Below are 23,759 nucleotides of genomic sequence, written 5' to 3' on the forward strand. Positions count from 1 at the left end.
GCCACCCACACCACCTGTGGGGGTAAATCACCAGCTTCTTGTCACGGCTCTGCAGAGTCGCCGTACCCCCCCCCCGGAGGCTGAGAGGTGATCGGAGGGAGATTTTCCGCTCCGGTGGATTCGCTGACGGTGTCTCTGAGAAATTAATGGACGTAATTAGCGGATGCTGCGGGAGGCAGAATGAGTAGAAAAGAATAGACCTGCGGTCCTCTCCATCATCACCTGGAACCAGCTGGGAGTGTGTGGCTGTGTCTCCACCTGCAGGGACGTTGGTCTTCGGTCTTTATTTCGGTATTTCGCTGTTGTATTGCTGGCTCTCAACCTCCTATAAAAGCGTCGCGACGGGTTGCCAGGTCTGGCCAAAAAAAAACGACTGCAAATATACCCATGCAAATATATAGCGAGCAAGCAGACCAATCTAAATTAGTTCCTCTCACCGACTGGCAGAACGCAGCCTCTCTGCCTTTAAATATTGACACCGCAAATTAGTTTTTTTCTTTTTTTTCTTTTATTATTAATGGAAATGAATTTGCTCATGGAGTATTCAAGCCCCTTGTTTGTGACCACAGACCTTTGTGCTGTCGTGTGTTACTACATTCAGGGTTTACCCGGGCCTGTTGGGATAATGGGGCCAAAAGGAATGGCGGTAAGTAGATGTTGAATAAAAATCCATTTGGCATGAATTTGTGTCATTAAACTCCGCTAAAAGCAGCATGTTTTGTGATTAAAGTAAACAGTGTGTACCTGGGACGGCGCGGTGTTTTTAAGAGTGACTTTCTGTGTTTACCTGTAACTCATTTTCTCGCCGCGCTCAGCTTCCATTGAGAGGAGGGGGGGGGAGAGAGAGGGGGCGGGACTCTCCTCCTTGTAGTTTAAAGCCCTCTGAACTTTGGCCGTCTCAAACGAACTGTGAGACGCCTGCTGAATGAATTACCCGAACCGACGTGGGTACGTTTAAAAGAGGCCCGCGTTGTAAAAACGCCGCTCCTCTGGCCCCCGTTAACCCCCCCCCCCCACATGATAACGACAGATGGCTCCGTTGCTACACGCAAAGTACTGAAGGATTAACTCTGGCTCTCTTGAAAGCTCACTGGCTCGCTCTTCTTTTTTTTTTAATGGTTGTAACGGTTTGCCAAACATCATAAAACTTCAGCATGACCGTGATGCATTCAGACGTTGCTAACCCCCCCCCCCCCCCCCTCCCTCTCCCTCCTCCCCCCCCCCCCCCACCACCACCACTTCCTTCGACCTCTCGTTCCCCAGAGCAGGTTCTTCAGAGATCCCTGAGGTGAGGGTATGTGCCCTTGGACTACATCGTGGAAGCCAGCACCATGCAGTCCATGGGCATATACACTTGCCTCAAGGCTTGGCTGCACCAAAAGGCCCGCTCCGCCGCAGCAGCAGAACCCCTGACGGTTCTTCATAATGTCCGTCACCTCTGCTCAAATCTCACAATCCTCCTTCCCTTTTTTTTTTCTTTTTTTTTTTCGCGGGCTCTCCCGGGCCTCCCCTCCCATCCTTTCTCCTCGTCTCTCCAGGGTCACATAGGTTACCTCGGGCGTTTCGGCCTCCCTGGTCCTGACGGTGAGAGGGTGAGTATCAGTGGAGCGTGAGAGTGAAAAAATGGGGGGGGGGGGGGGGGGGGGGACGTAGAAACCTCTTGAATTTTCCGCAGTCAGGCTTCACGAGAACCCTGCATTTAAGGGATGAGGGAAAGCTGCCTCCCGATGAACCCAGTCAGGAATCAATAGCCCACGAAGCTGCGGGCCGGTTTGTGGCTACACTGGTCACTGTTGTCTCTCTGCACCTTTTTGAGATGGTCCTTAGAGGATTATTTTTCTTTGATGTCTCTTGAAGTTTTCGTTCCGGTCTCTGTTATAACGTAGTCCTAGAACCCAATGACCCAACTTCTGTCAATCTCAGCTGTCAGCTGTGCTAAGGAGACACCGAGGTTCTTCTTATTGAAAGTGAGCACAAAGCCCGGAAGCCGACAAGATGATTCTGATGATTCCAAAAAAAATGAGCATTTCGTGATTCATTTGATGAAATAATGACGGCTGAAGTTCCTTTTAGTGGCTCCTCTGAACGTCGGATCACATCACATGACTTTTGCTCGGCATTGTCAACAAGTTTCGGGTTATTCCATACATACAGAATACCTGTTTCTATATACTCCTGTGTGAATTAAATTCTTGACAAATATAAAATATTGAATATTTACTCAGTTTCCCAAGATGATATTTGCAGAGAAATTAGGACAGCCGCTTAATTTGACTGAACTTGATATTGTCATGAGCAGAATAAACGTGTTTTTATCAATTTAGATGTAATGTAACTTTGTATCACCTAGTGCCCGGTGCTGCTTGTGACCTCTTTAAGGATTTCTCATCCATTTTAGCTTAAAAGTGAATTATTTATCCTAGCTCATCGCCTATTAGCCACAGAACAGCTGCTGCTGCTGTTAAGCTGAATGTTTTAACATTTTCCACATTTATCTTGGGATAATTATCTAAGAAAAGAGAGGTTGCTTCTTCCTTTTTACTCCTTTCACTTCTAAGCGTGACTTACTTTGTGTCCCATCTAATGATCTCCTTGTTTTCACATCACTCTCTTTAATCGCTCCATTAGCTTCTCGTCCTCCTTCTCTCTCTCTCTCTCTCTCTCTGTCTCAACTGTGTTTTCTCTCCTGTTTCCAGGGAATCCCTGGCGGTCACGGCAAGAAGGGCAAGATGGGTAGGCCGGTAAAGTTTTCTCTCAACATACTTCAACATACTTCCCCACTGAACCCCACCCTCCCTGTGATGCTGGGGGGGGGGGGGTTTCTGCACCATCAATAGCGTCAGAGGCTCCTCATCTGTGAATCTTAAATGACGAAACTTTATCAATGTGCTTGTTTTGCATGGGACTGGTGTGATAATGTGATACAGTTGTTCAGCGTCTTCTCGCTCCCCCCCCCCCCCCCCACTCCCAGGCTCACGCGGGACGTCCTAATGCAGCAGCACATGGCCGCCGGTGTTAATCCGCTGTCTTCCCGAGCCGAGCCTTGGTTGCACATGTTCTTTTTGAAGTGATCGCGCAGTAGCGGTCAGCGGGGAAACCCACGCCAAGAAAAGGAGACACAATAAGACATAATGAGCCCGAGTCGTTTTCCCTTTCTCTTCCTCTGTGGTGAAACGTGAGGTCAGGGCCTGTCTTGAGTCAGCAGTAATGCCGCTTAGTATAATGACACAGCAGAGGAGGCGTCGGCATGTGCCAAAAGCCTGAAAACAACGAGAGCCACACGGCAATGTGTTCAATTTGTTACGTTTAGCAGCACTCTTCCTCCTGTAGTGACTTTATGGAAGAAAAAGTAGAGCAGCGTAAATGCTATATTTGGCGCGCAGTGGATTTCCATCCAAATCTTCCTTACTTCCCTCACGTTGCACCAATCACAGCTCACGGATTTGACCTCGTTCGCCCCCATGCTGTGGATGAAAGCCACTGGGTTCCCCTCTCTGGTTACACGTCCATCCTCTTCTGTTTGTGTGTGTGTGTGTGTGTGTGTGTGTGTGTGTGTGTCTCAGGGGTTTTCCGGGGACTTCGGAGTGAGAGGACCGCCTGGCCCTGATGGGATCCCAGTAAGTGACGCTCCGGAAGGTGATGCACCGGTTAGCATCCCTTCTTCATCCACCTCTCTGCTTTTGTCTCCCTTCTCCTTAGGGTGAGCTGGGCTCTCCTGGTCCATGTGGAGTCCCTGGTCTTATTGTACGTGTTCATTAATGACCTCATGTTTTGGGGATTTTATACACTGGCACCAACAAAAAAAAAGCTTGATCTTCAAGAAATGAGCTTTGTGTAAATCGCGTGGCCACTCAGTGTTGTGTGTGTGCTGCGTGCAGGGAGACGTAGGCGCGGTGGGCTTCATGGGAACACCAGGAACACCGGGACCCAAGGTAAACCATGCGCTCCGTAGTCACATCGGTTACCCAGAATGCCCTCCGGGTCGCTTTAGAGCTCACTTTGACGAGACAAAGTGACGCCAGCACTGCCCCCCTTCAATCACGGTCAATCGTTCATTTGTTTTGTTTTTTTCTTTATTAATACCTTGCTTCCAAGGGAGTACCTGGAAACCCTGGGGAACCAGGACTGAAAGGTGATCAGGTGATCTGCACATGTATTTCATCATTACTCACCTACAATATTCAATGACGCTAGAGGTGAAAAATCATTGTCATCGCATTCAAACCGGCGCCGCCCCGAGGCGAACTCTTTAGCTAACGTCCGGACGTCTCTCCGCGTCTCGCCGTGTCTTCTCAGGGGGACGATGGCGTAGCGGGGGAGCCGGGGGACGGCGGATTCCGAGGGGACAAGGTGAGTCAAAGTGTCCTTTCCAGCGACGAAGGATCCTTTTCTTGTGATCCTGACGCAGTAAGACGTTGCGTCTCTGCATCCGTAACCCCGGGGGGGTGTCCCGTTTGCGTGATGTTCCTGCTTTCGTTTTACAGGGCGTGCGTGGCTCTCCCGGGGTGCTGGGTCCTTCTGGAGAACCTGGACCACAGGTATCTCCATCCAAAAAACCTGCCCGACAAAACAAAAGATTTTCAACGTCTAGATGCTGTGACGGAAATTTTCCCTTTTATATGTGTTCAATTTAGGCAAGTTAGATTATTCTGAAGACTAATCACTTGGCATCATGGCACGTTCTCAAGTGTCCTTAATATTTACTGAGTTGAATACTTAAGCTTAAAGCTAAACTTGACCCAGAAATGAACAAAAGAAGGAGATGCAGCTTTCGACAGTTGCTGTGAGGCAAATTCTCCTGTCTTTTTCAATTTTTAAACCATTTAGGGCACAAGGGCTACGGTGCCGTTGCTATTGTGATCTCGATCATTTGTGACATCTCTATAGGGCGACCCCGGTGACAGGGGCCCCGATGGTTCTCCCGGTCCTCCTGGACCAGAGGTATTTACTCGGTGTCATGTTCTGGCTCAATGCGCTGCATCCCTGTCGTCGTTGAATGAGCGTTGTGTGCCACTGGGCGGTGGGTGAAGCTGCGGTTTCGTCCCCACAGGGTTTCCCGGGCGACATCGGCCCGCCGGGACAGAATGGCCCCCAAGGACCCAAGGTGAGCCGAAGGGACTCACCAGCGCTTTGAAGAACACGAGTAGAGATCGGAAGTTCATCCTTCTGCGTTTTTTTTCCTCCACAGGGGAAGCAAGGGACGCGAGGTTTGCCCGGTCCAATAGGAACACTGGGTCTTCAGGTGTGGGGGGGGGGACCTGACCTATTTTAACTACTAAATACCACCAATTTTTCAGTACCTCAGAGCGATAACTACCCTTCCTTTTACTAAACAATTCTGTTGGCAGGGCGACGAGGGGCCGGTCGGGCTCGCTGGACCCGCTGGACTCGAGGTGAGTGCTGATTAGATGAAATACACACACACACGAAACCGCAACATGTTTTAGCTTTAACTATGACCTGTTATGCTTCTAAAGTTGTTTTTAAAAGACCAAAAGAGCCGCCTAGTGTCTTTCCCCGCATGCACCCGTAATAGATGAGTCATTTCGGGATGGATGCACTGGATGAGGAGCGATAATTACCCAAACATCACAATCATTTGTTCTACTGCGTCCGAGTGTGTGGTTAAAGTTATTGAATCAAGAGGCTCCATGAAATAACTCAAACAGTCCTCTCTGTTGTTTGTTTTTCTACCATACAGAGATTTATATTCCCAATTAAGAGCCATTAAAGCGAACGGCTTTGAACTCTTGTGTTTTCATTCAGACAAACGGTGACTATCTCTGTGTCCAGTGTTGGTTTTTCGGTTCATCCCAGACTAAACTCCTCCGAGGAAGTTCTCTATTTTTCCAACGCTTGATCCCAATTGGCCGTCTCACAGAAGTTGAACCCACGAGTGATTACTGGAAAGAAACACAAGTGACTGCTCGTCTTCTGGGAGTAATAGAAAAGCTTGTTTTATGGATCCGTTTTTTTTTTTTTTTAAGGGAGGCTTTTGTTTTTGGCTTCAACTGTTATTTTATTTGTGCCAGAGCCGGGTAGAGTTTCTTATTTCATTTCTTTGCTTCCTGCTCAGGGCAGGCCGGGGAGGCAGGGGTTCCCTGGACTGACGGGCCCGGACGGACTCAAGGTCAGAGCCCAGCTTCACGCAGCCGCTCGCATTCGCCCTCATTTATTAAAAAGGCATAATCCCAATATGTGTAAATGAGATGTTAATGCCCCCACCCCCCTCCTCCTCCCGGGCACATTTCAACTAAAAAAAAAAAGACAGGCATGAAGAGGTTTGCGATAAGCTAATTGGCTGCTTCTCGCTGCAGGGCGAGACCGGGATAACTGGCGAGGGTGGACAGGTTGGCGAGAGGGTAAAAGGCCTTTTTTTTTTCTTTCTCTCTCTTCTCCTCCTGCTCATTTCTGCCTTGATGCTCCCGGTGTCTGCGAGACGCGGTTTGGACGCCATGTTTTCTTTGCTTCAGGGTCTGCCGGCATTCGTCGGGCCGGTCGGAGAGACCGGCGTCGCGGGAGAAAAGGTTAGCTGTCTCGGGGGGGGCCCTCAGATTTGCTGCTTCATTTCTGTGTTACAGTTTGCAACGATAATTCAGAGGCATGGTCCAATTGTGATTGACGGGGGTGTAGTTTCGTATTTCGTAATGATTCCCCTAATCGTTGTCCCTGTTCGGCTCTCCAGGGGAATCGCGGCGAAACCGGGGGCCCGGGGCCGGCAGGTGAAACGGGGGCGATGGTAAGGAGTAAGTCTGGACCCCGTCTCTCGGCCCGGAGGGGGGGGGGGGGGGGGGGGGTTAAATCTGACAGACGCATGGGATGGGGGCTGAGATGTGTTTGGAGTTATTCAAAAAAAAGAATCGTCTAAAAGGCCATCCAAACAAAGTCATGCAGAAATATGAGAGTTGATGGGTGATTTTATTTGATGAATCGTACACAGTAGATATCATTGCATCCACCAGGGTCACACCGGAGTACCTGGGGAGGCGGGACCACCTGGACTGCAAGGGATCCCGGTAAGTCGGCTTCTTACTGTACTGAATTACAAACCAGAGGAAACAGAGCTGTCCAACTCAAGGAATATATATATTTTTTTGTCACACACATTCAGGGGCCCCCTGGTTCACTTGGATCCATCGGCATCAGAGGAGCCAAAGGCAGCGGTGTAAGTCACTGCCATCGAGCTGTTATGGCTAACACTTGCTAGCACGCTCAACTTTAAACGTGGTGCGCGCTGTTCCTCCTCAACATCAGAATGATGGCATTCTCATTGTGAGCATTTCCCGGCACAGGCCTTTGACCTTTTTTTTACTCGCCAGCAGCCCAAAAAACGAGTGTATTTACCCCTGAATGGAAAAGGAACTGCGTAACATCAGAGAAGGTAACTCAAGGAGGGATGTTCGACTCCACTGAAGAGACCATAAATGAGCACAGAGCAGAAATCCCCTGAACGTACTTGTGGTGCATGATAAAAAGCAGAAAGACAGAAGCAGAGCGTTGCTTGGCAACCTTCCCCAAAGAAAATAAATGACTTACCAAGTCCTGAATGTCAATGTGAACATGTGTTTGTGATGCACCTGCATTCTAACATCAAAACGATGCTTGTCCAAACTTAAAAGCCCTGGAATGTCTGGACATTGTGAATGTGTGTGTGTGTGTGTGTGTGTGTGTGTGTGAGTGTGTCTTTCACCTCAGGATGATTTCAGTGTTCGCTGGCTTTCTCCATAATTGAGTTTTCTAATTTGGGAAAGAGATCGCCCATGGTTGCGCAGCAGCCTCATTGCACTGAGTGAATAATTGATCAAACATGAATAAGTGGTGTAATTAAAGCATTTCGTCCTGATTGGTTTTACACGGCTCCCCCCCCCTCACCCCCCCCCCCCCCCCCCCCCCCGACATCGAAACCAGTCACGAGCGTAACATTTCATGTCTGTAACATTACATCAAGGCTTTGGGAAATAGAATTATCACCAGGACAATTGAATTCCAGTCTGTGATTAATTTCCCCCGTCAACAAGAAAGGGGGTGAAAAAAAAAAACAATTACAACCTTTTGCTTTTGCTCCACTCTTCAGGACATGGATATTAAAGATGGGCTCTTTTGAAAATTAGAATTAATCAACTAAATAAAACGAAGTCATTGTGCTGCACATCTCACTTCTTTCAGGAATAGTAGATGAATGGAGAAAAGAAGTGACAGCCACGTGGAGCAGGACGTGTTCACTCCTGTCGCTTCTCCCTCAGACCTCGTTACGTTCTTTTTTTTTTTCGATTCCACCTGGGGGGCATCGGCCCGGTGGCAGAAATAGATGCTCAATGGCTGCGCTGCAAACCGTGTCAATCTTAATCAGTCATGTTTTCTTTGAGTGACAATAACTTTAAATAACACAGATCACTTCCCGAGCACCAAAAATGTCCGTCTCAATTAGTGTTTCTCCAAATAAACCCCCGGAAAAGGTGACGTCAAGTCATCAACTCTAACGTTTGATTGTCGCTCAATATCAAATTCAATTTACTTTTAATGTCTCAAACCGTAATTGAAGGCAGAAACGGACCTGGCAAGGTCAACTTTATTCACGTGAGACAGCTTATTCATATTGATCGATATTCTCAGCACATTGAGTCCTTTCCTCTCTCTCCGTAGGGCCCGCTGGGTCCCGACGGGCCGCCGGGGGGGAAGGGGTCCACTGGAGTCAAGGTGAGCGCCAGGATTTCTGTTTGATTTGATAATGTCACACATCCAAAACGCCTTCAGCTCGCTAATTAGACACCTCGAACCAATCCCACGTTTCTGTAACAGACGCTGGGAAAAAAAAAAGAAGAAAAAAAAAAGATCTGCAGGACTTAACCCAAGCAGCTTTGTTCAGTCGACTGTAATTAATAACTATTTTTAACATCTGAAGAATCTTTAGTTTAATCTCTCTTTTTAGCTGCAAAACCAGAAGCTCAAATCAAAGAGGACTCAATTATCGATGGTGCTGGTGGTCGGGGGAACATTTTGGGCTGATTCTTTGCAGAGCTCGGGTTCACTCCGGTGGGTGTTTTTTTTTTTTGCAGGGCGCCGACGGCCCACCGGGAAGATTGGGCCTCCCCGGGGACGTGGTAAGAAAAATAATCCCTCTCCACCACTGCTACTCGCCCACTGTTGTTGTCGTTATGTTATTATTATTATTATTACCATCGACTCTTATTCTAGTCGCTGTGTCGGAGCCAGACAGAACTAGTGGGGTGGAAGTGTATATATTGGACAAAATAAAGTAATATGTATGAACTCGCTTCCCCCCCCCCCCTTTTTGTGTCCCTCCGCTGCAGGGGAAGCTCGGCGCGCCGGGGGCAGAGGGGCCAAAGGGATTTCCGGTAAGTGGTTTTGGGCTAACACCCGTTTTTCAGGTGGATTCATTTCGGGGGGGGGCCAACAACAGCGAGTGAGACGAGTGAGGCCGGTGTGTGTCACACGTCTACTCCAGTGGGTGCCGCAGCGCTTCGTCACGTCTGCGAGTAACGATAGCGTGTTGTGCGTCCTAACCCCCCCCCCCCCCCCCCCACACACACTCCCCTCTGCAACTCCTTCCAGGGTGTCCAAGGGCCCTCTGGACCTCCGGGGGCCAAAGGGATCGCAGGAGAGCCAGTGAGTTTATTATTTGTTAATTACTGTGCAATTTGAATGCTGCACTTTGCTGCAGTGTGAATGGGACGCAACGCGTTGACATTTAGCTTAAAGCACATCACAGCACGCCGTACCGTGACGTTTTTTTTTTAATTGCCATATTATCTTTTCACATTTAGGATGTTTTTTTTTATGGTGTGCTAGTCTTTTCCTTCTTTCATGCTTTACTATACGACGATATTTTTTATTTATTCTTTTTCTTTATATAGACCAAAATTCATGCCGTTCTGTAAATCTTTGTCTGGCATTTTCTTTCAGGATGTTATTTATTCCTCTAGCAGGGCTCTTTTTTTTATCATTCTACTTTTAGGATTTTCTCTAACAAAGCTCCGTACTCTGTGGCTCTCCTGCACCCGCTGTGAACTTTTCTCCTCTCCCCGTTGCAGATTTCACCCTTTTGATTCCGTGCTTCCATTTGATTAACACCATTCCCTTCCTGGAGAGCATCTTTTGTTGGAGGGTTAGAGCCTGTTTCCATTACAGCAGCTTTGGGCTGTTTATTCATTCCTCCCAATAAGCACTTTCTCTTCTCCCCTCTCCGCTCGCATTTATCTTCTCCCTCCACTGTTCACTGTCACTTTCAGACGCGTTTGCCCAACATTGAGAAAACACTCTTAAGCTTTTCTTCTTCTTTTTTTTTTTTTCTTTTGTCACCGCAGGGAGCAGCGGGGCCACCGGGAGCTGCGGGGCCGCTGGGGCCGATGGGGCCGTGGGTGAGAACTGATGGATGCATGGCGGCTGCATGGCGGCTGCATGGCGGCTGCAGGACCTTTTACAGCGCTAAATAAATGCTGTTTTTTTTTTTTTTTTTTTTTTACAGGGGCCGCTGGGGAGGGCCGGAGAGAGCGGACCGCCCGGCGAACCGGGAGACAAGGTGAAGATGAGGGGGAGAGGGGGTGGGGGGGACAATTGGCTCAGTACCTCAGAGCGATAACTACCCATGAATATCTTACTCGGGGTTCACGGGGCGCTGGTGAAACCCCGGAGGCGTTTTTGCTGGTATGGCTGTTTTTTTTAAATTTATTTATTTAACGGTGCTTCTTCTGCTGGCAGGGTGACGTCGGTCCGACCGGAAACATGGGGGGGCAGGGTCTGACTGGCCAGAGAGTAAGGAGTCGTTTTTGATTGGTTCTCACAGCAAAGAGCGTGACTAAAGACATTCCAACCATAATGTTTCTCACGATCTGTCCGTCAGGGCGAGGCGGGCATCGATGGGGAGGCTGGACTCAGTGGACCCGATGGAGCCAAGGTGAGTTTGGGGGGAACTCTCCAGTGCACCGGGACAGCCTTTTGTGATCCGGGCCGAGGCGACCGCTGTTTGTGAGATTGTTGGCTTTCGCGCAGCTGGGGCTGCATTGTGTTTGACGCTCAGCGAGAGCAGATAGCGGGGGGGGGGGCTATTTCAGGAGCTCCAACGTCTGCCGAGTGTTGTGACAAGAAGAGTGAAATGAAAAGAGGTGGGGGGAAAAGTAGGAAAAAGATCAAGACACCCTGCTGGAAGTGATGCTATTTGTTATTCCGTGTGAGTCTTAACCATGTAGCAAAAAGCCTGTTGTGTATTGCACATCTGCTGATATCCCACATTTGTTTCTGAATAAAACCCACCCGCAATGACATTTTGGGTCAGTTGGTAAAGTGCAATAACACAAACCACCTAAAGGCAGAGCGCGCCGTCGACGTGTCGGACGTGCGTCCTATTGGATACGAATTCATTTAAATGAGTTAAACTGTGTGTGTGTGTGTCGTCTCCCCCCCACAGGGCGACGGAGGGGACGCCGGTCAGGAAGGCGCCGCGGGGGAGCGGGGCGAAACCGGCCTGCGGGGAGAGGAAGGAGCCCGCGGGCCCCCCGGGTTGGTCGGTGTCACGGTGAGCAGCGAGGAGAAAAAGTCACATGTTGTAGAGGCCCGGCTCCCTCCCTGTTGTGCGCTCACGACCCCCGTTTGATGTCCCGGTGAACACAGGGTCAGGAAGGTAAACCTGGCGCTGTCGGCGAAAGGGGAAAACCGGGAGAAAAGGTTGGTCAGTTGCTTAAATCGCTGTCATGCTGTGGTGGTAAAAAAAAAAACAAAAAAACAAGAGTCCCCTCCGTAAGCGTGTCACATATCTCGTATCGACAGGGGAGCAAGGGCCTCCGAGGTCCCCTGGGTCAGTCCGGGCCCACGGGCGAGCAGGGGGGGACGGGGTGTGTCGGCCCGAAGGGAGCGAGAGGGACCATCGGGCCGGGGGTGAGGCATCCACAGATTCAGGTTGTTGTGTATTCATTTACAGTATATATATATATATATATATATATATGTATGAATGTATGTGTGTGTGTTTCCTCAGGGTGCTCCGGGGAGAATGGGCCAACAAGGAGATGGGGGCCCATCGGGTTACGAGGTAAGAGCAGTGATGCAGTGATGCAGTGATGTTATAATACTACAGACATTACAAAAAGTCTATAATTTATTACAATCTATAATGCATTACAATCACATTCACGAGATAATGGATAATGCATAAACCGCTTCATAAATCTATCAACACAATGTGATTACAAGGTGAATTTAGTGTTTAAAGTCTTGTACTAAATGTATCATAGTGCATAATGCTTTCATACCGTCATGCAAAACTAAAAAAAGTTGCTTTCTCAACAAGTCCAACACCCGATGAAGAGGTATTCGGTTGATTCAGTGTGTGTGGGATCTCTCTTTTTTGGGGGGGGGGGGGGGGTTATTTCTACATTTCACACAGAGAAGTTCTAAGCCCAAAAGCCTGGATCGATTTTTCGGGAAGGTGTTTAATGTCGGTAAATATTTCCTGCGTTGTTGAGCGATAATATTGATCTGCGCCGACATTTCACCGCCCGCGTTGTTCTGCCGCTGATGAATCGCACGCTGAATCCCATCCTCTGGGGGTTCTGAGGTTCAGGTTGTGCTCATTTCCTTCATTTCCAAACAGAAATAAACACCTTTGTCGTGACTCTTTTGTAAAGCAGACACCTCATCTCGATGAATAGAGGCCATTCTTACTTATTTTGGATAAGAGAGAAGAAAATAAAAGTAAATTGCGATATAACTGCTCCTTATCTGGGTGTGCATACAATGCATTCTGGGTAAGATTGGTGACGTGAAACGGCAGAGTTGAAATTGTCTCTTTTTTTTTTCCTCTGGTCGCAGGGTCACGGGGGATCGCAGGGCCTCCTGGGACCTCCTGGGCCTAAAGGTGAAAAGGTACATGACCACGTTTACTCCATTTACTAATAGCCTTGTGTTCTTTGATGGGGCTTAATGAGACCTGCTTGCATTGCCTCGCCATGTCAAACTGTCCCGCAGCTCGTTGTGTCCCCGATTGGTTCTTTAGTCGTCCCCAATTTGAACTCGGACACATTCAATCAACTCGGTGCACCTGGCCTGCTAATGATTAGCGGGATATCAGCAACGTAATTTGTGTTTATTTGACAGGAGCCGCACCAAATAGAACAATTTAGTCAGACGCCAATTTTTTTTTTAATCCCTGGGCAGGAGCCATCTGGATGTGGATATTTGTTAGTCTCTCTCTGCCAATATCTACAACATGTCAGCTCCGCTTGCTTTGTAATTAAAACCGAGTATCAGGGCATCGCAGCGGCGTGGATCGAGTGAGGCGGGGCGACCCCCCCCCCCCGGGGGATAAATACGCACCTGTCTCACTGCGCTTAATTGCGACAGAGTGTCGCTTTTCATCCCTGCCGGCGCTGATTATTCTCCTACTTTTAGAGGCCCGGTGGGTTCTGCGTCCATTCATTCGGCGCGACACGCGCGCGCGACTCCGGCCATCGCGCTCTCATCCGTGATGTTATTGGCTCATTGTTAAAGGGAAATTGTTTATAATAATAGCTCACGTAACGTGTTGCACTCGCCCTGTTAACCGACTGTTTGAGCACAGATCACGTGACTCGTGTTGCTCGTTTAGGGCGAGCAGGGAGACGACGGCAAAGCAGAAGGTGCAGCAGGTCCCCGAGGTGACATGGTGAGTTGTGTGTGTGTGTGTGTGTGTGTGTTGTGTGTTTTTTTTACATCGGTTAGGGGTCGCCTGGATGGTTTGATGCGTTTGTTTTGCGTTGGGAACCCAGGGTCCTCCTGGGAGCAGAGGAGAGAGAGGAGAGCCAGGTGATCACGGACACATTGTAAGGGACACGGCGAGACAAAACTGACTCATCGCTATCGAACCCCTCGGGTGAAGCGTCCGACGGCGCTCAAGCGATCCGCGTGGCATTGACGCGCAGAGACCTCTTTGTTTCAGGGTCAAACGGGCCTCGGCGGGAGGAGAGGTGGAGCTGGCGCCTCCGGGCCTCCTGTAAGTATCTCATCCGCGGGCTTTTTGAAAATGTGGAAGATCTGAAGACAGTCGTGTTTTTTTCCGCAAACAACTCAAAACAGCAATGAAACGTTTTAGGGACACGCCGGGCCGAAGGGACAACCGGGCCTGAAAGGATCCAAAGGTGAACAAGTAAGGACGCACGGATCTGCTGTCGGAAAACCGCTCCGTTGTTTGATGTGGTCTCCGTGAAAGAACTGTGGAACGTGAACTTCTTAACGCCGCAGGGTCGGAAAGGAAAGCCGGGGGCGAGGGGTTCGCCCGGGACCAAAGGACCACCGGTGGGTCGGGTTCATTTCTCACTTACGTGCGGGGAAAAAAAAAAAGACCGAAGCGAGCTTTGACGTGAACGCCTTCCTTCCCTCCAAAAGGGTCCCGAGGGTCCGCTCGGCCCCCGCGGAGTAGCGGGCAGGGAGGGGCCCGAGGGCCTGTGGGGCGCGGACGGACCGCCTGGTGAAGATGGAACTAAAGGAGTCCAGGTGGGAGACGTCAGCTTTTCCAAACCCAACTATGTGTTGACTTGACACCATGGTTGAGTCCTTGAATCCTCCCATGTTAAGGGGGAGCAAGGGGACGATGGAGAGGTGGGCTTTCACGGCAAACCCGGGCAGCGGGGCGCAACCGGCGAGACGGGCCTTCCTGGAAGTCGAGGCTCCTTTGGACCAAAGGTGGGAACGAGGTCATCTCCGGTCCGGGTTGAGATGAGAGGTTCCTCTCTCAGCAGCTTGTGTCTACGTGTGTGTTTTCTCTCCAGGGCGAGAGGGGCGTTGGAGGCCCAACTGGTGCTTCGGGGGAAAGAGGCTCCATCGGCGGGATGGGGTTGCCGGGGCAACCGGGAGAGCGGGGACCCGAAGGGCAACCGGTGAGCACTGATGACTTTGCATTTTTTCCTTTTTACGTGGCAGCTTTTGACGTCTTGTTCAGTGCTGGAGATGATCGTACTTCCTCTTCTCTGTTCACCAGGGGTCTGCTGGGGAAAGAGGATTTCCAGGGGTGCTGGGCCTGTTTGGACCAAAGGTACGTAAAGGCACATAAAGCCAAAGGTCCTCCATGATGACTGCAAAGTGTGAGGGTTTTAAAATCCACCCGGAGGTACATAACATTATTTTGTACTGGGTGAAGAATTGATGGGAAAAGCTGTTCTTCATGACGGCAGCCCGCCCCCGGGGGGACACCTGTGACCCCATGAGTCCACTACAGATCACTACAGATCACTATAGATCAGCTGAGGACACAGTCTGAGCCCCTGAGGGCATCTGGGATGGGTTCCTGCTGTGGGAGTTGAACGGGAGTCCGGAGCAGATCACTGGGGTTTATTGTAATTGTCCAAACTCCGGAGCGATGACTTTGGGTCGTTGGAGTTAAGTCGCCGGGATAAAAGTGCCCGCAGTCGAGTGGCGTTCAATGGTTGCCATGCAACAATATCGACCCATGTCCCAGATAGGAGAGTAAGTTGCTTACTCTGGTTTCTTATTTAAACTTTTCCACTTGGGAATTATGACATGAATCAAACTTCCTCTATTGTGATTAAAAGTACAAATAAGTAACCATTTATTTTAGGGCACGTCCAAACGGAGCCACATCCACAAGGAGCATTATTTTCTTTTTTGGATGATCGCTGCTCTCTGCGAACGGGGCGATTAAAGGCGTCGATGATCCTCCCGAAGGGGAACAGGGCTGCTTTTAGGAAAGCAAACAGTAACGTCTTCACAGTAAAGGGTCATTTGTTTAGAGACAATTAGCCGGGGGAATAAGCAGGTTTGGCATCGATTGAGTGATTTCTTTTAAACAGTTTCCAGTTTCTCAAACATTAGCTTAAAAAAAAAGCTCTCTGGCTTGAGTGGATGCTGCAGGACGTCCTCATTAATCTGTTTTTTCTGGCATTCTGAATAGAATGTTGGTGTGTTTTTCTGTGATGCACTTATTTTAATAGCGTATACGCATACTTAATTTAGAGCGCGCTCTTAGTTACTATTGTAACATTGCCCAAGAGAAATAGAGAACCTGATAACAGCTGAAATGAATTTGTTTTGATGGATGTGCGGAAGAATCATTTCGGAAAACCAACAGATGTTGTGTTTAAGAGGGAGCTGCTTCGATTTGGACCTATCAGAGTATTTTATGTAATTACATTTTGTACAAAATGGGAAATTACTTTTACATGCCGAAGCTAACTGCTGTCATTAGCATGAGCTAATTGTAAAATAGGAGTGCATTTTAGTCATTAGGTAAAGACCCCTCTGTTGTTTTAGCATTAACGCGTTTGTAGCCATTTGAAGAAAGAGAGAAATGTAGCGAATCCTGCTTCTTGTCCGTAGAGGTCATCAAAAAGTCGCTGAATGTTCAATCAACCTTTAAACTTTGCATATCTCATCTGCTTCCTAGGGACCCCTGGGTGACATTGGCCCCGCAGGGATCCAGGGACCGAAAGGACCACGTGGCCTGCTGGTAAGATGGAGATCTAACGGCGGTTTTGGAGACTCTGCCACACACACACGGCCCCGAAATGACCAGCCTGCCTCCTCTCTCTCCTCCACAGGGAATGGAGGGAGCCGCGGGCCCCGTCGGCATCATTGGCCCCAGCGGTCATCCCGTGCGTAGCCTCACATCTCATCCCCCCCATCTGTCTTATCGTCCCGCTGCCTTTTTTTTAGGGGCAGTCATGGAGTGATCCTCTGTCTCCTTTTTTTTCTCTCCATCAGGGAGCCGTGGGTGACAAAGGAAGCCGGGGGGAGACGGTGCGTGGTGGGGGTGGGTGGGGGGGGGGGGGGGTTTGATGCATCAGTTTTGTCTGCACTGTGAGCACAGGCCAGGAGGGCTCAGTACGCCCCCCCCCCTCGCGGCGCTTTTCATTTCCTGTGGCGCCGCGCTGTTTGTTCCTCACACTCAGCGGTGACACTTTGCTGCTGTGGGATTCCTGTCAGGGGGATGAATGTCGCTGTCACACTCGGGCTGGGGCAGGTTGCAGTGAGGACCCAAGCGCAGAGTTTCTTGAACGAAGTGCTCTTTATTAGACACAAACCAAAGACGTGCTCCAACGACGAGGGACATTAGACAATGACGCGACAAAGGACAACAGGCACACAGGGCTTAAATACACAAGGGAGGTGCAGGTGATTGGACACAGGTGGAGACAATCAGGCAATCACAAGACAAGGCAGGAAGTGAAGTTAACCCAGGACCACAAGAGACATGAAACTTCAAACTAAAACAGGAAGCGAGGCCAAACCGTGACAGTCGCGCTCGTCTCGAGTGTCCTTTTTTTTGGAAGGAGCTTTGTTGAGGACTCGCACAAAGGCTCGTTTCACAAGCTCAATAAATATTTTTTTTTTTTTTTTTTTAAACGGCAACATTCACAGATGAGTGAAATGAAATTAGGATTCAACGCTGCAGGTGGTACAATAACATCTGGTCTGCTCTCAAACTCATTTTCTAATACCGTGGGATCGTCCGCTTGTGAATATGGATTTTATTTTTGTTTTTTTTGTTTCTTACAGGGGCTTCCAGGACCAATGGTGAGTGATTATCCCCCCCCCCCCCGTAGAGCCGATGGTCGGCTCAGTGCTCGAACCCAAATCGATCCGCCACTTGATCAACTTCTACGAAAGCCGAGTTCTAAATAATTTAAAGGTTCATTTCGTGTTGCAATCTTTCAGGGATTTCGTGGCCCTCGTGGACCACCGGGACCACCAGTAAGTTTTTGGATTCTTTTTGTTCAAAACTCATTCAATCTACACTTGAGTATCTTAACGGATCTTAACAGCTTGTTTTAAAATGGCTTCCACGGTCAATGAGTTTCTTTTAGATCCCAAGATTGCATCCAAAAACGTGTGATTTGATGTGATCCGAACTGACAGCAGCCAGCGGCGACTCTTATCTGCATCCGACATGCTTTACTTCCTGTCCATTCACGCCTCATTTCTGCCTGTGTTTGTGCATACATGCGTGTTGGACCAGAATCCACCCGACAAAAGAGGAGGATACATGATTTATAGAAGTTCCTGCAATGCAAACTGTACAATAAACTGAATGGCTGTTTCTAGCATCGTGCTAACAGGGTGAAATACAAGCTTTTCTCTTTTTTTTCTCAGGGTCTTCCCAGTTCCTCACTCTTACTTGTAAGTATATTTCTCTAGTGATGAAAGGCTCAACTATGAAGTAAAAAGTAAAACAAAAGCTGTATGGAATTGAATGACATAAGTATGCATTTCATTTAAAAGCTGATGATGAGACACGCTGTCTCTTCCCTCCCGCACCTTTTTTCGCCTGAATTGAGCTCCGATGTCCTCAGTCTGCTCTCCGCTTCACAGGTTCCCGTCAGGGTCAAAGGTTATCGGCACTTAATCATTTCTCGCCCTGAGAGTGTCGGGTACTCGGGGACAGGCAACACCTGGAAGTGTCCTGTCCACCAAGAGAATATGTATTATTTTCCTCGCCCCCCCCCCTTCATTTAATTTAATTTCTTCTGCGTCTGGTTTACCAGTTAGAAGTCAAATGAATTCATTAACAAAAATCACCAGCTGTTCCTGTCGCATGTTGGGTGCCTTCAATGGAGTCCGCCATTAGAAGATCAGATGGGCCGCTGGGGGAGGAGGGGGGGGGGGGGGGGGGGGGGGCTGGTTAGTGGACCCGCGGTGAATCACGGCTTTCCCCATCTGCTCCTTTGCTCATCGAGTAGCAGGCAGTCAGCAAAGATTCATCTGTCTCTTAAACGCCATGAAACTACTATACGAGGGTTCATAAAAAAAACAAATAACATTTCAAGAATATTTAATACTACAAATTCCCCCAAAGTCTTAGTGTAGTGTGCCATTAAAATCGTATTATAGAATATCACGGCATGTCATAGAAAGTCATAAAAAGGTCATGTTGCAGCAGGTTACAAAAATACCAGTTATAGTTATAGTGTGTCATAAAAGTCACCGCAAAGTGTAGATTTCACATGTCACGTGAAATATATGGAAGGCCATGAAAAGTCCCATTTACGTTGTCACCTCATCGCTTTGCTCTCCTCCTGCAGAGAAACGAGGCTCTGGGCGCCGCCTTTCAAGTGTTCATCGATTCCCGCGCCGCGCCGAGGCCCGAGGTCAGTTCCCGAGCATCTGCTCACATCTGGGCTCCCGGCGGGCTCCTTTTTTACCCCCATCTAATAGCTGGCTGAAAGCAAAAAAAAGGAAAATTACAACTTAACCGTGTGCCCATCAGAGCATGGACCTGCCCATGTTGGACCAAGGCACGGAGATCCTCAAGACGCTGCAGCATCTCAGCACCCTGATCCACAGCCTGAAGAACCCGCTGGGTAACCGTGACAACCCCGCCCGCATCTGCCGAGACCTGCACAGCTGTGAGCAGAGGATGCGCGACGGTGAGGAGAAATAATAGTACCTTTTTTTTTTTAAACGCTCTGTGCACGAGGGGTTCTCGTCACATGATGCCTGCCTGCCCCCCCCCCCCCCGACAGGAACCTACTGGATCGATCCCAACCTCGGCTGCGCTGCTGACACGATTGAGGTGATGTGCAACTTCACCGGGGGGGGACAGACGTGTCTGAAGCCCATCACGGTGTCCAAGGTGGGGATTACTTCCCTTCTGTTTGCTGCGAGACACTTAGCACAAAACACGAGATCATTTCAGGGGTTTCGTGACACTTGTGTTGAGCTACACTACCGACTTGAGCGCTTTAAAAAAACTATTTAATGAATCATTCTTGCAATCGGTCTTAAGTTTTCAAAGTGACACTTAATGCTTGATGTATTTTAACAGCCATAAAAACAGCAAAATCACAAACACAGACTACCACAGCTGTTCACTAGTACTTTTTTCATTTCCTATTATCATCCTCACAATCAATGTTTCAAACGAGCCCGCTTATCAGAACCACCCATTGTTGCGTCGCAGCTGGAGATGGCCGCGGGCCGCATCCAGATGAACTTCCTCCACCTGCTGAGCACGGAGGCCGTGCAGCGCATCACGGTGCACTGCCTCAACGCGCCCGTGTGGGCGGCGGGGCCCTCGCTGCAGCCGTCCCCCGGGGCCGTGAGCTTCAGGGCCTGGACCGGGGAGACCATCCGGGCCGGCGACCTCCTGGAGCCGCTCGTCCCCCGGGACGACTGCTGGGTGAGCGCCGACGCTTCGGTCCCAACGTGTGGCTTGCTTGCGGCGTCCCCCCCCCCCCCAACCCCCCGTGGCCTGACTCGCCCCTTTTCACTTTTCAGATCAAAGATGGCCACTGGCACCAGACCCACTTCGTCTTCCAGACCCAGGACCCGAACTTACTCCCCATCGTGGACGTGTACAACCTAGCGGTCAGAGAGCGCGGCGCGCGCTTCCACCTCGAGGTCGGACCCGTGTGCTTCTTATAGGCCCCCCGGGGGGGGGGGAGGCGGACAGGGGAGGCAAATGGTTTCCACGGCAACAGGCCGCGAAATATGCTTGGACTGCAGAAAGAGGAGGGGGCACCGGAGAAAGAAAGAAGGCCCAGAGATAAGACTTCTAGCACTAAATCAACCTATGGAAAATAATAAGCTCCTTTTCTTTCATTTTTTTTTTTTTCAGAGACTGGTTTTGTGCGTTTTAAAACCCTTTAACCCGAACGTCTCGCCCTACGTTGTATCATATTTTCTTCACGGGCGCCGACCCGATTTGGCAGAAAAGCGATCTGTACATAAATGGGACAGTTACTAGGTTTATGTATTATTTATACGTGTATATGAACTGTACGTTGTAATAAGAAGTGCAATAGTTATTTTTTATTTCCAACAGAACATCACTCATTCAGGTATGCAGTGAGCCCCAGACACACTGACCCCAGGTCAGTCTCTCTGAGCTTCTGTCCACTGCCGCGCGGCGCTAAAAAGATGCTACCTCGCACTGCACCTCTCATCTCGCGTCAATCAGGGGGCGACACCGAGGGGCGACACCTCGTGATGCAACCATCATGTCGTGTGACAGACTCTCGCCGAGCCGGGTCTGTGCTTCGTGAGGAAAACAAAAAAAGGGAAGATTTGAAATTATAAGACGTCGGCCAAATTCATTAAATTATATTTTCACGGTATTCTTTTTTCTGTCCGACACTAGAAATTAAGTTTTCAAAGTGGAAATGTCTATAATTATGCCACCTTTTTGGTTTTCCCCACACAGGATTCTACTTCTAAAACCGGACATCCGTGTCAGAAAAGGTCATTTAGAGCAGTAAGGATTTCATTTTTTTATTTTTATTAATCTGTCTGACAATCAACTGTATTTTCCAGTATCACCCTCTGGATTATTTATGCTTTCGTCACTCAGAGGTGCAGCAGTTGCGACTGGTCCTGCCGCCAATCCATAAACTCAGAGGATTTCATTACCACGCATGAAGCGGTCGGGGGCCGCAGCTCTCGCCCTTTAATCTGTGTGGACATTTTATGCTGCGCGAAACGAAGCAGTGACTCAACAGGTGATTGAATAAAAATAAAAAAAATCGGAAACTTTTGTTGATAAGCGGCTTTAATTTTTTTTCTTTTCATCAAATAAAAGGGTCGATGGCAAAGTGAGAAAATAAGACTCGTTTACACTGCCTGCGGTTTATATGTGGTTCAAGCTTCCTGACGGCTTCCCCTTCGTAAACATGGAGGACAAATTGGCGTCCTTGAAGTACTTCCCTTCTTTTATTCTCTCTCGGGCTTCGCTCTCAGTTTTAGCGGTAATTAAATAAAGGAAAGAGGTGGAAAGAGCTCTTCTCACACACACACACGTGATTTTTATCTTCTCATCTCGGGCACATGGCGTGGCGTCCGCCGTCGACGGGGAGGTTGACCCCGGTGATGAAGCTGGCGGCGTCGGACGCCAGGAAGGCGATGCTGCTGGCCACTTCCTCCACCTCCCCCGGGCGGCCCAGGGCGTGGGTCTGCTTGCACTTTGCCAGGAACTGGACGGGGGGGGGGGGGGGGGGGAGAGAGAGAAGGCATGCGGGGGGGGGGGTTTTCTCTCATCACAAGCTACGGCGAGGAAGAGAGGCGTGTCCAGTGTGGAGGCGTTACCTGGGCGTACTGGTCCTCGTCCAGTCCTGCTCTCTTGTGGACCTCGGTGATGATCACACCGGGGCTGAAAAAATGGGGTGTTTTTTTTTTTTTTTAGACAGAAACAACTAAAAAGCAAATGCTTTTTGATGCAGAGATCCAAAGAGCAAATACATGAGCTCGTCCTTCATACTCTTACCAGACAGAGTTCACTCGGACTTGCTTTGGTGCCAGCTCTTAAAAAAAAAAAAATTTTACTGCAGTGCTTCGAGTAACACGCGGTATGAAAAGGGTGTAAAATGCCTCGCTCACCAAGCGCCGTGCAGCGCGTGAACTGGTCGATGGCGGACTTGGACATGCAGTAGGCCAGCACGCCGGGGAACTACAGGGGGGGGGGGGGGGGGGGGGGGAAGAAACAGTGTGTGGTGATCCTCCAAAGCGCCACAGCAAAGACGTGACGCCTGTAATACCCACCGATCTCTGCCCGTTCACACTGGACACGTTGACAATGGAGCCTTTGGTCTTGATCAGGTGGGGCACACAGAGCTGAGTCAGGTGGTATACGGCTCTAAAAAAAAACCCGATGTAAAAGTTTTAATCTAGTGCTGTAGCATGAAACATCACATTAACCAATTGGCGTTGTGACGTCAGCTGTGCCGAATCCCACCTGACGTTGACGTCCATGACCTTGTCGTACTGAGCCAGGTCGCTGGTCTCTATGCTGCCCATCGCCAGGATGCCGGCGCTGTTGATGAGGACGTCCAGGCGGCCGAAGTGAGCGACGGTTCGCTCCACCGTCCTCCGCACCGTCTCCTCGTCCGTGAGGTCTCCGGTCACGAGCAGCGGCTGATGGACACGTGTCAAACAACATGCTTTGCGCGGTCACAGTTTGAAGTGGTTCCTTTTACAAAAGGTGTGCAAAAAAAATCCTATTCACACTACAAAGAGCCATTCTTTTTTTTTTTTTAAAGGAAGATAGAGTGTGATTGTTTTTAAATGGGTGTCAGAAAGGGTTGTTATTAACACCCGATTCATCTTATGTCAATTTCATATCAGTCAAAAAGTTTGAGAAGACACATTTTACCATTGAGTTGAATGAGAAAGCGTGGAACTGTAAAAACACGTTTAACAGTGTTCCTACACGAGTGCAGTGGGGCTCTACGTAATTACTGCACTTTTTTAGAAAGAAAACGCCACACTGGGTCAAGTCACACCACGTTAGCGTCAGCGGGCCGCGCGATGTGACGTCACGTCACGTTACCTCGGCTGCTCCGCAGTCGGTGCACTGCTTGGCGATCTTCTTCAGGTTGTCCACGTCGCGGCCGTTGAGGGCCAACAGGGCCCCGAGTTTGGCGAAGAGGAGGCTCGCTCCCGCGCCGATGCCCGAGCTGGCCCCCGTTATCAGGGTGACTTTCCCCCGCAGGGAAGACACCTGGAGAAAAATACGTACGCGCCGTTATTACGTCACTTTACGGTGAAAAGACGGGACTGTGAATGAGTTGGTAAAAGCAAAGCGCGAAACGACGCAGACTTACTTTATACGCATCGGCTGAGGCCATTTGTGTGGGCTTTTGAACTAGTTTGTAAGAAAATGCTGAGGTTGGCTCAACGCGGTTCGTCCACTAATGATGACGTAGTTGTTTGACGGCACCGCCTTTTTAGGGACCTACGAACTGGACTTTAGCATGAACATGAAATATGTCATGGGAAAAAGTTATTAAGTAGGAAAATCTTAAATAACTTAAGTTTAAAATGAA

General features: G+C 49.3%; 2 protein-coding genes across 2 annotated transcripts in view; one reads left to right on the forward strand and one right to left on the reverse strand.

The window, feature by feature from the left end:
- Positions 1-21,070, forward strand: part of col27a1b (collagen, type XXVII, alpha 1b) — a 45,610-nt gene extending 24,540 nt beyond the window's left edge. Inside the window, exons 10-61 of the mRNA XM_037482777.2 lie at positions 602-646; positions 1,539-1,592; positions 2,697-2,741; positions 3,564-3,617; positions 3,700-3,744; positions 3,879-3,932; positions 4,096-4,140; positions 4,297-4,350; positions 4,485-4,538; positions 4,888-4,941; positions 5,051-5,104; positions 5,189-5,242; positions 5,349-5,393; positions 6,077-6,130; positions 6,318-6,362; positions 6,474-6,527; positions 6,686-6,739; positions 6,963-7,016; positions 7,112-7,165; positions 8,644-8,697; positions 9,057-9,101; positions 9,312-9,356; positions 9,574-9,627; positions 10,326-10,379; positions 10,487-10,540; positions 10,720-10,773; positions 10,862-10,915; positions 11,426-11,533; positions 11,629-11,682; positions 11,785-11,892; positions 11,993-12,046; positions 12,826-12,879; positions 13,601-13,657; positions 13,761-13,814; positions 13,931-13,984; positions 14,084-14,137; positions 14,233-14,286; positions 14,377-14,484; positions 14,566-14,673; positions 14,760-14,867; positions 14,969-15,022; positions 16,391-16,453; positions 16,545-16,598; positions 16,708-16,743; positions 17,503-17,520; positions 17,662-17,697; positions 18,097-18,123; positions 19,026-19,091; positions 19,211-19,370; positions 19,467-19,576; positions 19,904-20,122; positions 20,221-21,070. Coding sequence (XP_037338674.2) covers positions 602-646; positions 1,539-1,592; positions 2,697-2,741; positions 3,564-3,617; positions 3,700-3,744; positions 3,879-3,932; positions 4,096-4,140; positions 4,297-4,350; positions 4,485-4,538; positions 4,888-4,941; positions 5,051-5,104; positions 5,189-5,242; positions 5,349-5,393; positions 6,077-6,130; positions 6,318-6,362; positions 6,474-6,527; positions 6,686-6,739; positions 6,963-7,016; positions 7,112-7,165; positions 8,644-8,697; positions 9,057-9,101; positions 9,312-9,356; positions 9,574-9,627; positions 10,326-10,379; positions 10,487-10,540; positions 10,720-10,773; positions 10,862-10,915; positions 11,426-11,533; positions 11,629-11,682; positions 11,785-11,892; positions 11,993-12,046; positions 12,826-12,879; positions 13,601-13,657; positions 13,761-13,814; positions 13,931-13,984; positions 14,084-14,137; positions 14,233-14,286; positions 14,377-14,484; positions 14,566-14,673; positions 14,760-14,867; positions 14,969-15,022; positions 16,391-16,453; positions 16,545-16,598; positions 16,708-16,743; positions 17,503-17,520; positions 17,662-17,697; positions 18,097-18,123; positions 19,026-19,091; positions 19,211-19,370; positions 19,467-19,576; positions 19,904-20,122; positions 20,221-20,367 — 3,351 coding nt within the window. The 3' untranslated portion in view covers positions 20,368-21,070. The remainder of the gene's footprint in view (positions 1-601; positions 647-1,538; positions 1,593-2,696; positions 2,742-3,563; positions 3,618-3,699; positions 3,745-3,878; positions 3,933-4,095; positions 4,141-4,296; positions 4,351-4,484; positions 4,539-4,887; positions 4,942-5,050; positions 5,105-5,188; positions 5,243-5,348; positions 5,394-6,076; positions 6,131-6,317; positions 6,363-6,473; positions 6,528-6,685; positions 6,740-6,962; positions 7,017-7,111; positions 7,166-8,643; positions 8,698-9,056; positions 9,102-9,311; positions 9,357-9,573; positions 9,628-10,325; positions 10,380-10,486; positions 10,541-10,719; positions 10,774-10,861; positions 10,916-11,425; positions 11,534-11,628; positions 11,683-11,784; positions 11,893-11,992; positions 12,047-12,825; positions 12,880-13,600; positions 13,658-13,760; positions 13,815-13,930; positions 13,985-14,083; positions 14,138-14,232; positions 14,287-14,376; positions 14,485-14,565; positions 14,674-14,759; positions 14,868-14,968; positions 15,023-16,390; positions 16,454-16,544; positions 16,599-16,707; positions 16,744-17,502; positions 17,521-17,661; positions 17,698-18,096; positions 18,124-19,025; positions 19,092-19,210; positions 19,371-19,466; positions 19,577-19,903; positions 20,123-20,220) is intronic.
- A 133-nt stretch (positions 21,071-21,203) lies between these two features.
- zgc:101858 (uncharacterized protein LOC449555 homolog) lies at positions 21,204-23,669 on the reverse strand. Its single transcript, XM_037482778.2, has 8 exons — positions 23,538-23,669; positions 23,264-23,434; positions 22,670-22,848; positions 22,477-22,570; positions 22,315-22,384; positions 22,202-22,238; positions 22,024-22,087; positions 21,204-21,911 (listed from the first exon to the last, which is right to left on the reverse strand). The coding sequence occupies exons 1-8, from the start codon at positions 23,559-23,561 to the stop codon at positions 21,753-21,755; spliced, it is 798 nt and encodes a 265-aa protein (XP_037338675.1). The 5' UTR covers positions 23,562-23,669; the 3' UTR covers positions 21,204-21,752.
- Positions 23,670-23,759: the final 90 nt, after the last annotated feature.

This window comes from Pungitius pungitius, chromosome 5, assembly GCF_949316345.1.
Source record: "Pungitius pungitius chromosome 5, fPunPun2.1, whole genome shotgun sequence".
NCBI lineage: Eukaryota > Metazoa > Chordata > Actinopteri > Perciformes > Gasterosteidae > Pungitius > Pungitius pungitius.